Raw genomic sequence first — 15823 nt, 5'->3', positions numbered from 1 at the left:
CAAAATTGGGCACATATAGTAATTTTAATAGTAATCTCTCTCATAAATTATATGCAATCCTAATATTTTCTGTTATAAACTTATCAGTTATGCAAATTTGTTGGTTTGCAATGGAAATTAATATCCAAGTATAGAACTAGCAAGTAAAATCCTACAAGAACACTGTATTAAGTTAGTAACTGTAATTTTAATCTGTATTTAGCAGTTAAAAAGGGTTAATTTTAATCTATACACTTGATTGCTAAGGCTTGCTAAGGTCTATATTCAGAAAGTAATATACTGTAAATAATCACTGTTACTTTAAGTTTTGTCAATGTTCTCATTGGATTTCCTGAGTTAAATTCAATGACTGAACATGTTAATTACAATATTCTAATTTATTGTTTCCATACTCATTATGTAGCTTAATATTTCCATTTATGAATAACAACTTATGTAAACAATGCCATTTCCAAAATGCTGCCAGAAAACACTTGAGTTCAGTGTCCGGATTCTGTGTGTTTCCAAGGTGACCGTGTTTATACAGCTCTTAGAAGTTTGGAAGACTTTTCTCATTTCAAGCCAGTAAATTTCAATTAAAAATTTATACAGCTCTCCGGTAATACTACCTAATTCTAGTTTTAATTGAAAGAAAATAACATGAGTTTATTTTAACATAAAATCTCATTTTATATCTAAATCCAGTTACCTTTACAGGTCTTGGATAATAGATCAATATTTCATTCTTTTATTTGACTCACACAAATTACTTGATGGGTCAAATAACAGGATACTTGGGCAGTCTCTTCAAAATAAAAACTAACAGGAAAGAAGGAAGTCTGAGTCACCAGAGAAAGAATTTTGTAATTGTAAAGCAACTTGAGATATTTTTCTGACCACTAGAATTGATCCTGCTTCACATACACATATGAATAGGTATATTGGCTTATGTTATGCACTTTTAATAAAACCCCATGACATTGCCTTGGTAAGTTACAGTTGTCTAACGTTTATGGCTAAAGTGTTTGGTACTTACAATAAATATTGCTATGAAAGCTCTCCTCTCCTCTAGATCAATTCTCTTTTCTTTAATCTTCCACTTAAGACTGTAATTGATAATTTTTTTCCAGATAATACATACTCATTTTTGCAGGAGACCTTAAACCTAACTGATAAATAATTTTAACATACAGATATTACATACTGGATACCATTTTGGTTTAGCCAACAGCATCTTTTTAGCAGGTTTTTTTCTTTAAATGCAGGTTCGTCTTTACTTGTAAACATCATACTATAGTATCACAAAAAGATTTTCTACATAGCCACATTAAAAAATAAATACAGGTAACTTAACTTATAGTCCTAATTCCATTTTCTAGTAAGTTTTCCAGTGGGTCTTTTGGAGTAACACAAATATTTTTCCAACATAGACAGGCTTGTCCTGTATGTTTTATTACACCATTGTGACCATCAGTAAAGCCAACAACAGCCCAGAAACATATGATAGAATTATTCATGTGGCAATTTCTCAGCAGCAATAGAATTTTCACAACATTAATTTTCAGAACCTAATAAACACCTGGTTTCAATCATCAACTTTATCAGGAGGGGTGGAAAATTGCCAAGTTTTCTAAAATGTGGAAGCATTATCTGTGTTCTGAACAAATATCTTATGTTAACTGGACAAAGTATGTTTCGCATAGAGCTGGTATGGATTGCTTTAGAGATGCTTCTGTAATATTCTAAAAAAATGAAGTTATAGGAAATTAGGGTTTATATGAAGGGATACACTGATAAAATCAAAACTGTAAGGTAATAACATCCATTGATGCAAAACTGGCCTGTTGCTTTCCAAAGATTAACTTATTCCTTGACAGTAACATACTTAAAGGTGACAGACTCTTTCCAGCCACTGATGCTGGCTTACGCACAAATGCCGTGGCCTGCAAGACACTAGAGGTGGAATCGCACACCATTGTCAGCAGGACTCCACACATACCTTTAACTGAAAGGATAAACTTGTTTGTTCCTATGTCTCTGCAAAGAGACCCTTCTACTCTTATTTTCTGATAATTTCACTACAGCCAAACTCATCTGCACAAACCACAAGTATATTTTAACTTTCCACAAAATATCATTTTTGACCAACAGAGAATTCCCAATAAGAATATAAGCTTCTGACTTAGCATAGAACAACATCCAAAGTAAACAATGTGTGTTGTAAATAGGGATTGGTTTATACCTCTATCCATAGATTGCTTTTTAAGTTTACAGACTCCAGAGTTTGTGTTAAAGACAACAGCTCTTTTATTACATGTAAAACAAAATTTCAAATCTCCAGCAAAACAATACTAAGGTAGACACAACTCAGCCTTTGAAGTATTACTAGTTCAGTTTCTTAAAACCTAATACTTAAAAAGATAATTTCCTTTTCCAAAGTTCTATCTCTGCTTTTTAAAAAAAATTCTGCCAAAAGCTATTTTAATAATGATAGCAATATCCCAAAGATATCTAGGCACAAATCTGAAGACATGAAAACAAATAAAATCTCTATGCCTTGCATGATAAAACAGTAAAAACAAATTAATTTTCTCTATTAAAAATTTTAGCTATGACAACAAAAGCTCACTTAATGAAATTTCCTTTACCCAAGCACTATCAATATAATTGTCCAACCAAAAAGGTAATAAAATCCTTCTGCATTAAAAATAAACTATTCACTGTATAAGAGGGCTAAAAGTTTATATTCAAACGTCCCAAAACATATTCACTACAAATTAACAACAACAACAACAAAATCCAAACAAGAAAAGTTTCACCATTAAGCAAAAAAACTGAGAACATGTTTTGAGCTTGAAAGTTTGGCAATTCTAACAGTGTTACCCAATGCCAGTGTATTAAACAGAAGCCAAATGCCTATACCACAAAACGACCTGGGACATAGCAGTGTACTTTTTCATTGTTCATCCAGAGTAGCATGTATTAGATCATTTGAACAGTGAATGCTTGTGCAAAACGCAATACATCTCCTACCTTCATATAACGCTTTGAAGCCTTGGGCACTCACAGCGAAGTCTGTTGTGAACCACAGAGTGAGGATGGATCCTGTGCTCACTATAGAGGAGGGAAGCTCAAACCCCGATAATCTAAATTTAAAACAAGACATGAGGAGAGTTAAAAACATGAATTTGTTACAAAAGCTTATGTGATAAAGTCACTGAATAACTTTAACAGTGGTATGCTCACATGAAGTATGGCATTAAACACTTAGATAATCCACACACATGACATTGGTTGGTATGTATTTGAAAACAAATACTTTCAACTATCAGAGTTTATTTAATTAACTTTTGAGAAAATTTACTGTTGAAAAAACTGATGTATATAATATGCCCTTGTCTTAAATGCTCCTTGGTTTTGGATGGCTATAATCTACAGCAAACTACTTTGAATTTTTATTTTAAGTTCTAGGGCATATAAGCAGGATGTGCAGGCTTGTTACATAGGCAACCGAGTGCCATGATGGTTTGCCACACCTATCAACCCATCACCTAGGTATTAAGCCCAGCATGCATTATCTATTTTTTCCTAATTCTCTAATTTTAAATGTTTTCTAATAATATATATATGTTTGTGTATATATACGCATATATGTGTGTGTGTGTGTGTGTGTGTGTATATATATATATATATATATATATGACAGGCAAAGTGTGTGCATGTGTGTATAAACATTTGTACACTCCAACATTAAAGCATTACAAAGCCATTGAGTTTACTGTAAAATAGTCTGTGATTCAGTTAGATTCCGAGCAGTGCTCTTGGAGAACGTGAGATGACCATGATGGCAAAGGCCCCATGCAATAGGCTATGAGCTCTCTAGAGGGCAAATAAATCCTGAGGCAGCTCTATAATCCTCAGTAGGACTCCCAACATAAGAATGCAAAAAATACCTACATTCTGGTAAGTAGCTTATTTTCTACGTTATAAAATCCACAAACTCCAGCACTGTGGAGGCTGGTCTGTCCTTTCTCACCCTCCTAGGAGCCTTCTCCCATGCCTGTGATTTGGTTTATCAGCTTTCCTAGCTGGCCCAACTCACAGGGATCTTCACCAACTCTCAAATTATATTCATCTTTGTAAACAGCAGTACCTGCTGTCTGTTCTTTATTTTTTAATTCAATCCCCTTAAAGAGACTCATTTGTTCTTTTAATTTTTTCCCATCGCATACCAATCGAAACCACTTCCAGATAGTTCATTCACAAGAAGAACTAAATGACTGAAGAATGCAAAAAGAAACCACTGTCATACCATAAGACACTGCTTTGTGATTTATATGTTATCTGACACAACGCAGAAGGCAATTCAGTAAAGCAAACATGGCTTTAAAAAACTAAGAAAAAAACAACGAGTTTAAATTCTCCTGACTGAAGTCCAGCAGGATTATAGAACTCACCAACCCTATATAACAACAGTTTTTAATCAATATTTATAGAGCACTTCACACAACAAGAACAGAGTACACATTTCTTTCAAGTGCCCATAGACTATATATCAAGATAAACCATATTATAGACCATAAAACAAACCTCAACCCATTTAAAATAACCGAAATCATATAGAGTGTCTTCTCTGACCTCAGTGGTATCAAATCATAAATTAATAAGATAAAAATGACAGAAAAATATATAATTACTTGGAAAATAAACAGCACACTTCTGAATAATACATGGATCAAAGAGGAAGTCTAAAGGAAAACATAACTATACATGAACTGAATGAAAATATAAAATACAACATATTAAAATGTTTAAGACTCAGTTAAGCAGTGCTGAGAAGATAAATGATAGTGTTAAAAACACAAGTTAGAAAAGAGAAAAACTCCCAAATCCCTAATCCAGATTCCCGTCTCAAGAACTNAAAAAAAAAAAAAAAAAAAAAAAAAAAAAAAAAAAAAAAAAAAAAAAAAAAGAATGAAGATAAAGGAAACAGAAAGTAAGAAACAAGGAAAGTATAGAAATCAATAAAATTTAAAGAAAAAAGAACAAATAATGAAAAAACCAGTTCTTTGGGGAAAAAAATTAATAAAATTGACAGAGTGACTAAGTGATTGGGAGTTTCAGAAGGTCCAAATAGTCATTGTTAGGCATTAAACATTAAATATTACGATGAACTCTGAAGAAAAAAAAGATATTAAGAAACTACATATGTACGTTTGGCAACTAAGACAATATGCGCCACTAACTCGAAAAATAAACGATTACAACTAACCAATGAAAAGCTACATGATGTGAATTGACCTGTAGCTATTAAAACTTCTCCTAAATAAATTTCCAGTTCCAAATGTTCCTACTGGAGAATTCTACCTTTAAAGAATTAACATCAATTGTACACGCATTAAAGAATTAACACTAATTGCACATAATCTTTTCCAGAAAACCTAAGTAGATCCATTGCTTTCCTAATAATTTTGTGGCATTGACACTACCCTTTCCTTATGGGCTGAATAATGCTCCTCACACCAATTCATATTGAAGGGCTTCATACTGAAGCCCCAACATAACTTATTTGGAAATAGGGCTTTACAGAGGTAATTACAGTTCAATGGTGTCAAATAATTAGGACTCTGATCCTACAGGATTAGCGTCCTGTAAAAGGAGGAAAACAGAAAGGTATCTTTCTCCCTTGACACATACTCAATAAAGTCCAGTAAATACAGAGCAGGAAGCCTGCTGTCTACAGGTCAAGAAGAGAGCCATCACCAGGAACTGAACATGCTGGACTCTGATCTCAGACTTTCAGTCTCCAGAACTGTGTGAAAATAAACCTGTGTTTCTTAATCCCTGTAGTTTACAGGATTTTGTTATGGAAGCCTAAGTAGACTAAGACACTCTGATATCAAAACCAGATAAACATACATAAAAGAAAAATAAAACAGTATCTCTCATGCATATAAATGCAAAAATCCTTAACCAAGTAAGAGACAATAGAAGTGGGCAACATAACAAGGATTATACACCATGATTAAATGGTGTTTATTAGAGGGATGTAAGAATGGTTCGATCTTTGAAAATTAATCCATATAATCTGCAATATTAATGGGCTAACAAAGTAAAATCACAAGATCATAGTAATCTATGTAGAAAAAAAGCGTTTGACAATAATAAACACTGAATTATGAGAAAACTTCTCTGTCAAATATGATTGGAGGGAATCTTCTCCAACTTGACAAAGAATATCTCTCCAAAAAAAAAAAAAACAAAAACAAAAAAGCCCAAATATAACATTTTACTTAGTGGTAAAAAAACTGAATGATTCTGTGCAAGATTGGGAACAAGACAAGAAATATCTGCTTTGAACACTCTGATTCAATATAGTGATGGAAGATGCTGTGAATGCAATAATACTAGAAAAGAAAATAAATACACACGAGTCAGAAAGGAATAAATAAAATTACCACTATTTGCAGATGGCATGGTGATCTTTACAGAAAATGCCAAGGAATCAACAAGAAAACTCATAGAGTTAATACTTGATGTCATCAAATGCACAGGCACACAATGAACATATAAAAATCTACTGTATTTCTGCATACCAGCAATGAACGTGTGGACATCAAAATCTGAAATACATCAATTATAATAACTCAAAAAGAAAAGCTTCTGTATAAATACAAGGTATTCCCAGCAGTATATACAGAAAAGTACACAATGTTGAAGAAAAAATTCAGAGTAATGCTAATTAAATGGAGATATACCACGTCAATAGATTGGAAGACTCAATAATGTAAAGATATGGGTTCTTTCCAAATTGATACAGGTTTTACACAACTTCTACCAAAATTCCAGCAAGATTTTTTTTGGAAATATTGCAACATCATTCTAAATTATATATAGGAAGGCAAAACAGAATAGCTCAAACAATTTTGTGAAAGGATAAAGTAGAAAAATTAGTTTACCTCATTTCAAGACTTAACTTTATACCTACAACAATTAAGACTATTAGATATTGGCAATTGACAGACTGGCAAATAAATAAACCCATACTTCATTGGATCAGAACAAGGAAGCCAGAAATAAGCCTAAATAAACATCTCCAACTCAGTTTCAACAGATTCAGAAACAATTTCATAGAATAAGTCAACAAATTGTAATGGAACAACTGGATATCCAAAGACATGAACAAAAGAGCATAGACCTAAGTTTAACACCTTACATAAAAATTACCTCAATGTGGATTACAAATATAAATATAAAATATAAATCAATCAGACTCTTAGAAAAAAATAGGGTAAATTCTTTAGAATTTAGGGCTATAGTTTCTATCCTTGACACCAAAATTATAATCCAGAAAAAGAAATGTAAATTGGACTTTATAAAGTTTAAAAACTTTTGCTTTGTGAAAGACCCTTTTAAGAGGATAAAAGTGTATGCTGCAGACGGGGAGAACACATTTGCAAACCAAATATCTGACAAAAGGTAAGTATCTAGAATATGCAATGAACTCTCAAGACTCAACAGCAAAAAAAAAACAAACAAACCAATTAGAAAACAGGCAACAAGCTTAACAGTCATATGACCTAAAGGATATTAGAAGGCAAGTAAGCACATGAACAATTACTCAACCTTATTAGACATTAGGGGAATGCAAACTAAAACTACAGAGAACTATCACACATGATGTTCCAGCCTATCAGAATGGCTGAAATAAAAAAAATTGCTAAATCAAATGATGGCTAGAATATAAAGAAAAATGATTGTTCTTATATTGCTAGTGGAAATAGAAAATGGTACAGCCACCCTGGAGAAGTTTGACATTTTATTTAAAAACCAAACATGCAAATGCCATCTCACCTAATTTTTTTTCTTTGCAGTTGCCCTAGAAATTCTCATAATTGGAAATAGTCCATAACTTCACTGTAATACATCAATATTCTGATAGTGCAATTATTGTACAACACTTCTGCAAGATGTTTCCATTGGAGACACTGGTATGGAGCACACAGAAACTCTTTGTGTAATTTCTTACTACTACATGTGAATCCATAATGGTATCAAATTAATTAAAAATACATCAGAAAGTTTGAGACTGAGAGGTACTCAAGAAAATGTTAAGATTAAAATAATCTAGAAACAAAAATATTGCTATTTAATAACAAAACATTCTCATTAAGTTCTAAAAGCTGAACAAAAACTGTTGAGGATCATTTGATTTAGATTGAGTAATTGCCCATTTTGAAGTTTTGCTTATCTATTCATGTAAGTTTAGGTATGAAATAACGGGATAACACTTTAAAATAAATACAATGTCATGTCCTCTTTATTCAGTTTTATAAAGAGTTTTGATTATAAAGGGGTGTGGTCAAATGATATTGACCACAGTTCAAGATACTAAGAGTTTTTAAAGCCAATGTCATAGCACTACTATTTGGAGGTCTGGGAGACCTTGATATTGGCAAATGTAGGTAAAATAAATGCATGTGATATGATTTCAAATAGCTACAATGTAATAGAATCATTCCTATTTGTATGCACAGAAAATGGAGTTCAGTATTAGCTGACAGGGGTGTGGAAGGATGAGTGCATCCAATTGATCATAAAGAACTTTCAAGAGCTGCATTTGTGATTAAATGTTTATGGCCATTGCTCCATGCAGGTTGAGAATGAGGAATCTTGTAAGGACGGCCAGCGAGACTCACTCCATGGTGGCTCACAAATGTGCTCCTGAGGATACTACAGGACTCTGGGGAATATCTGGGGAGTATTCTTTGTATAAGGGCCGGTGCAATAAATTTTATTCTCATATAACTGTTTCACTTTGAGGAGTCCTGCTTCTTATAAGCAATGGCTTGTTTTTAACACCTAGTAAATTATGAAGCAGGAATATTTTGAAGTAAATCACAATAATCCACACAGATGTCTTATAGTAGCAAGTCGTCTGCTGCTATTCAGAGTTGATGGTCCAGGATAGTTTGGGGATATTTTAGTAAACACTTTTTTAAAAAGTTATAAACTTTGAATATTTCAACAAAATGACATACATCTTACTCCCTAACATACTGTAGCCTTTTAGTGTTTTACAAAAAATACAAGCGTGCTAAAGTATCTTCATTTTAGAGAGGTAGAAATAGCCCCAAAATTACGGAGGTATAAATTCAAACATGAAAAAAAGGTGTTTTCCAAATCACCAAGAGATTACGAAATTTTACTAAGATAATGGAAAACTGTCCATAAATAAAATAAATTATTTTGAAATGAAAAAAAAATCTTATCACCTACGGATGTGGCAGAGAGACTTAGATTAATTTTCAGATGACATATCCAGAGGCTGGGTAATCAGGAAACAGACTGTATTCCGTAAATTCAGATGCCTTTTATCTGTAATTATTGGACTAGCAGTTTTTCAGTAAAATGACTATTATTTTCTGTAAGTTATTCCATATTCAGTTCTAGAATTCATCTAAAATCGGTTGTAGGTATGAAAAGTTTTTAAAAATTATATTCTACATAGCATGTAAGTCTGAAAAATATTTTACATATTTTATATATAGTATATATAGTAAACCTTTTGTATAGACTATATATAGTATATAAACATATATAGTATGTATCATATATAGTAAATTTTTATATATTTTATAGAGTATATATATTATATACTATATCATATATGATATATAATATATATTGTTATATACTCTATTAATAAATTATAGTATATATATTATACTATATATACAGTATAAAAACAGTATACCATATATAATACTATTATATTGTTTACTGTATAATAGAATAATTTAATAATACTTTATTTTTTTTAAACTTGTGATATATTTTATCCTATAATATGGTAATATTTTACAGTACTATGCATTATATATTTTATCATATAATATAGTAATATAGTAATATTTTATATTACCATACAATAAAAATATATATTGTAATGTAGTATACATTACTACATGGTATATATTATATACTATATTACAGCAGAATTTTAAAGTGGGAATGGGTATTGGATAATATCAGATATCAGGTGTTTCAGCTTTTTATTTCATAAGGAAGAGAAATTATGATTAGAAGTATTTGGCTGCTCAATAAGGCTTGCCTGGTCTAGGGATGGGGACAATTTGGATAACAAGAAGTGATCATGTTCTTGAGAGAACTGATGTAGGCGGACCAGCCCCAGAGAGCTTGGGAGATCTGAGAGCACAGGCGGCTGTGGCTTCTGGGAGGTCACCATCTTTATGGAAAGCCCCTCCCACCAGGTCCAGGTTGTGAGGACAGAATCCACACAGTGGAGAAATCCAGATAGGCCTGCAGGGACCATCCAACAATTCCTAGAACAAGAGCGGCCCACGTGGTGTGCCACATGGTCCTGAGTACAAGAGATTACTTGAGTTATGTCCTTGGTGAGCAGGTTTCGGTGCTGGTTACAAAAGACCAGATGCAATGAGTTACATGTCAAATTGTATCAAGTCACAGCAGAGGGTGATCTGGAACCAGGCTCTTCTAACCCCTAGTCCCTTGGGTTCCTAGAACTCTCCAAGAAAGATGGCATCAACGAGGCAAGGTTCAGGAAAGACTGACTCAAACACACACACACACACACACACACACACACACACACACACACACACAGAATCATGAGTATATATAAATTTTACCAGATTAAAACTTCTGTCATCATTTTGAAAGAGACTCAAAAAGTATTGTGAATTTCATTTAGTAGTTACATTATTTCTAGACCTTAACTTTTGGCCTCAGAAAATAGTACCTATTCCACTTATTTATTTTTTGTGTTCTACTCAGCATATCATTAATTTGAAATCATTAAGTATATGTCTACTCTCAATAGAAACTTCAATTACAGATTTTTATCACAACGTATAAACCATACAAATATACCCATGTTTAAGCTATTGTATGATTCTTTTTCTTAAAACTTTTTATTTTAAACTCAGGGATCCCTACTTAATACAACATCTCTAGGGCACAGACTGCCCTTTATTTAAGGCATTTTATTTTTTAGAAAGTATGTATTATTTTCATTTTACACAGGGGGAAACAAACCTTGAGAACATTGTTTAATCACTCCAAAATCACAAAGGTAATTAGTGATAAAACCAGGATTGGAATCCAGGCAGTCAGACTCCAGAACTCACGTACGCAATGCCCAGCATATCACACTTCGCTGTCTTTTATATTTCTATGCTAGTGTTTATCACATTATTCTAAATTATTTTTTTTCTTCCCCTCCACAGGGAGGTATTTTTAGGAGATAATCCCTAGCGTTTTTAGAGAAACTGCCAGCATGCCTGTTTCACTTGGAAAGAGCCTCGAGCTGACTATGAATCCTAAAGGTCAAGATGTATCTTCATTTAATCAATCGCTCAGGTGTTCAGGGCAAAATCTGAAAGTGACAAATGCAATATAAAGTGGTAAGGATGGTGTGATGACATTTAAAGTTAGGTTTCCAAAATGTTTTCCAGCTCCTTGCTGTGACACCTCATTGGCCCCGTAGCAAAGACATCCCAAGCAGCTACAGTACTTGAAGCCTTTATTGCTATTGTTGTTAAGAAATTAAGCTTAAATGTCTCATATTTGTATCAGACAACGTCAAGAGTGAATGGGATACATCTCTGCTGTCTGCTTCCTCCTCTCCAAAGAACCCATTACATCCATTGGAGTCTGGCTTGACTTAAAAGAAAAAGCAAATCCATGTTCACTTGTACTGCATCCATTGAACCACACATTCTAAACACAAGACAACTAAGAGAGTAACAACTTGAAAAAGAAAATGACAAGAGCTTGCAGCAAGACAGCTACCTCACATCTAAGGAGCCGCAACATCTTTCTCTATCATCTGGTGCTTACTAGGGATTAAAAGTAATTCAAGGTAGCTTATTAGCTTCCTTGTAAGCAGTAGTTCAATAAGAATACCTAAATGATTTGTTAGTACAATATTGAAATGCTTTTTCATATTAATTTCTGGAATAAAAAGTCTGCATGCCTCAATATGTGTATATGTCCCTACATGTCAGAGTAGGTATAGACACAGAAATATGTAAACATAGATTTTCCCATAATAAACTTGAAAATTACATTACGGCACTTACAGTAATACTAGATGGACTCAAATTGCTTTAGGAAATACACAACCTACAGAACTTTTAGAGGTTTTAAAAATAATTGAAATCTAGGATTCATTTTAAATTTGGTTATTTTATTTATTTATTAATTATTATTATTATTTGAGATGAAGTCCAGCTCTGTCTCCCAGGCTGGAGGGCAGTGGCATGATCTTAGCGCACTGCAACTTCTGCCTCCCAGGTTCAACTGATTCTCCTGCCTCAGCCTCCTGAGAAGCTGGGATTACAGGCACTACCACCACACCTGGCTAATGTTCATATTTTTAGTAGAGAGCAATTTCAGCATGTTGGCCAGGCTGGTCTCAAACTCCTGACCTCAGGTGATCCACCTGCCTCATCCTCCCCAAGTACTAGAGACATAGGCGTTATCTACTATGCCCAGCCTTGTTTTATGTATTTTTATAAGAGTTGTACGTATTTACAGTGTACAACACAATGTCTCAGTGTACATGTACATCGTAAAATGATTACTACTGGCAAGCTTTGTATGTCTATGAAGATATATATAATTGGGTAGAATTATAGAAGTTTTATGCCTGTCTTATACAAATATCCTTGGTTATATTTTAAAAATATCATCAGGTTAATAGTCCTATCACTTCTTGATAAAGAGAATAATTTCTTCTGATTTTGGTTTCATTGCTCTTCAAAACTTTACAGGTGTGTATCTGTGTGTACACATAGATATACACACATATATTTTATACACACACATCTACATGTACAAAATACATTGGATGAAGAAAAAACATCCTCATTTCACACCAAAATGTTTTGTAAACAGTGGCTCCATTTGGTTCTTCTCTAATTCCTTCTGTCAATTGGGAAACAGGGAGATTAGTTTATACAATTTGTAAAATCCAAGTTGGATCAGAAAACTGCAGAAGAATAAGACTCATCTTATTACAGAAGGACTTGGTACACACTGATTTAGGAGGCAAAGACAGGGTAAGTTTAGGGGCTAAACCAGCAGCAGGAAGGAATGCACAGAAGAGTGTCCTTCATGCTGTGTACCCCAGGAGTTGGACCCCAATATTCCAGGAACAGGAGCTCCAGGAGGGCAGAAGTGGGTCCCCTGTAAGCCACAGCCATGTGCTGAGACTCTAGAATGCATGCAGAGTGGAAGTGCTCCACACATATTTGTTGAACTATCCCAGCAATCCCCTCCCAACAGAGCCAGCATTTCCTTGGCTCAGAAAGAACTCCATTCCCATTCAGTTAAGTTCTGTGGAATGAGGGAATCCTCTCCTACATTTTGGGCCAAGACTTGGGGATCCAATCAGTGATCACCCAGCAGGTCATGAAAAAGAGAAGAGTATTTACGAATTGGGTCTTGTCCCATCCACCCTTTCTACTACACAAACACAGACAGCAGGACGTGACTTTCTCTCTTTTGAAAACTTTTAAGATTCTCTTTGTAAGATCTTTCTTTACAGGACTGGTCTATAATACAATGTAAATTTCATTTTTGAAATTCTCCATTAAATACTTAACCACATATCTGCCCATCTTAAAATTTGTGTCCCCTGAAATACTTAGCACATTGTTTTGTACATGCTGGGTACTCATTTAATTATTAAATTGAACTGTATTATTAAAAAAAAAAAGAAGAAGAAAAAGAAAAATAAGAGGCAAGGGGGAGAATCCACTTGATGCTGTGGTTGAAGATAAATCACTGAACTCGTCCATTGCCTGTTTTCAGAATCAACCAGAAAGTATAAATGCAGAAAACAAAAAGGTTTAAATCCCAGAAGTGAGGTTTGTAAATAAAGCCAATTGTGCTGATCCCACAAAGCAAGTCTATGTCAGAATCTCTCCCACATGTGCTTCCCGAAGTGAGGTGCTGCCTCTGTCTCAGGAGTTAGGCTTGGCATTTCTCATGCCATGAATACTGGTTTGGAGAAGAATTTTTCTAAAATCACATCTTATGTTTTGGTGCTGAGAAAATATTGCGATTAGCCACTGCCTGTTGCTTTAACTGATAGTTTTCCTTCCTAAGAGGGTTACATCACTAAATGTAACAGTTTATTCAAATATATCATTGCTCACCACATGGTTATGACGTAGTCTACTTTCTCCTGGGACCCTGAGAGGAATTTCATTTGGTTATGGAGATTTAATATACATGGTATACCACAGTTTACACTCAATAGAAATTTCCTCCTAAGAAATTTCACTCTCTGCTAAACACCACTCTCTAATAAAAGTTCCTCTGGGGGAAAAAATAAATTTTCCCCGTATTGCATTCTAGACAAGTTTGTCAAGAATTAATTCCACTGATCCTTTTTATTTCTTTAATCAATTCACCAAGTTATTTTGGGCAAGTTATTCCATAATTACAGGGTCTGTAATAGACTATTGGAAACAAAAATCTAAACAGATTTTGCCCCCAAGCATGAAATAGCATCCACATGATGAGTATTTATTATGACAATAGAACCATTTATAAATGACATTAAAACAGTAACAGCAGCTTTCCCCTCAATGTCTGTAAATACTTTACTCCCGTGTTTTCCCCTCGGCTCTTATGCCTTCTGTGTCATCAGCACTGGCTTCTCCTGAATGACAAGGATCCATAAACTATATTTCAAGCACAAAGTTCATTAGTAGAATTTTTTATCAAGATGACTTTTCAATCTTTTCTCCCCCAGATATGCCACTTTCCAACGTAAGAGTTTAGACTGACCTAGCAATCCCATTACTGGGTATACACCCAAGGGATTGTAGAACATTATATTATAAAGACACATGCACACGAATGTTTATTGCAGCATTGTTCCCAATAGCAAAGACTTAGAACCAACCCAAATGTCCATCAATAACAGACTGGATAAAGAAAATGCGGCACATATATACCATGGAATACTATGCAGCCATAAAAAAAGATGAGTTCATGTCCTTTGTAGAGACACAGATGAAGCTGGAAACCACCATTCTCAGCAAACTGACACAAGAACCGAAAACCAAACATCACATGTTCTCACTCATAGGTGGATGTTAAACAATGGGAACACATGATACAGGGAGAGGAACATCACACACCAGGGCCTGTCGGGGGATGGGGGGTTACGAGAGGGATAGCAGGGGACAGGGGATAGACAACATTAGGAGAAATACCTAACGTAGATGATGGGGGATGGATGCAGCAAACCGCCACAGTAGTTGTATACCTATGTAACAAGCCTGCATGTTCTGCACATGTGCCACAGAACTTAAAGCATAATAATAAAAAAAACACTTTAGATGAGACCTGTGCTTCTTCAGAATATCTCATGGAGTTTTCACTTTATTTTATCCTCTGATTATTAGCCTCAATTTATTTAATCTGAATCAAGCAGACAGCATGGCTGTGGCAAAAGAGGTGAAGCCCTCACTGATTTCCTCACAGGCAAGGGAGGGGAGTAGGTAGTGACACCTGGAGTAAAAACTCCGTTTTCATTATCTCAGTAACATTTAAAAATAGTGAAATGGCACAAAGATGTTAAATAATATGCAGATTTATTTCATATCACAAAAAAGTATTTTTTACATCATGATTCCCTTTTTAATGGTGAACCTAATGTCTGTAAAACAGAAACCTGAATCCAGTAGTTGGGTGGAATTAATTGCCCTTAGAACTGTACACACACACAAACTCAGAGACTGAAGTAGAAACAAGTTGAGAGGAGACGGAGAGAGAGAGAGAG

General features: G+C 34.1%; 1 protein-coding gene across 2 annotated transcripts in view; it reads right to left on the bottom strand.

Annotated features, from left to right (window-relative positions):
- Positions 1-15823, bottom strand: part of CSMD1 (CUB and Sushi multiple domains 1) — a 2110588-nt gene that overhangs the window by 1509951 nt on the left and 584814 nt on the right. For both annotated transcript variants that reach the window (XM_017501161.1, XM_017501162.1), the window contains exon 3: positions 3013-3125. In XM_017501161.1, coding sequence (XP_017356650.1) covers positions 3013-3125 — 113 coding nt within the window. The remainder of the gene's footprint in view (positions 1-3012; positions 3126-15823) is intronic.

Source organism: Cebus imitator, unplaced genomic scaffold (genome assembly GCF_001604975.1).
Source record: "Cebus imitator isolate Cc_AM_T3 unplaced genomic scaffold, Cebus_imitator-1.0 Scaffold279, whole genome shotgun sequence".
Lineage (NCBI taxonomy): Eukaryota > Metazoa > Chordata > Mammalia > Primates > Cebidae > Cebus > Cebus imitator.
Note: the sequence above shows the minus strand (reverse complement) of the source record. Positions and strands in the feature narration are given on the sequence as shown.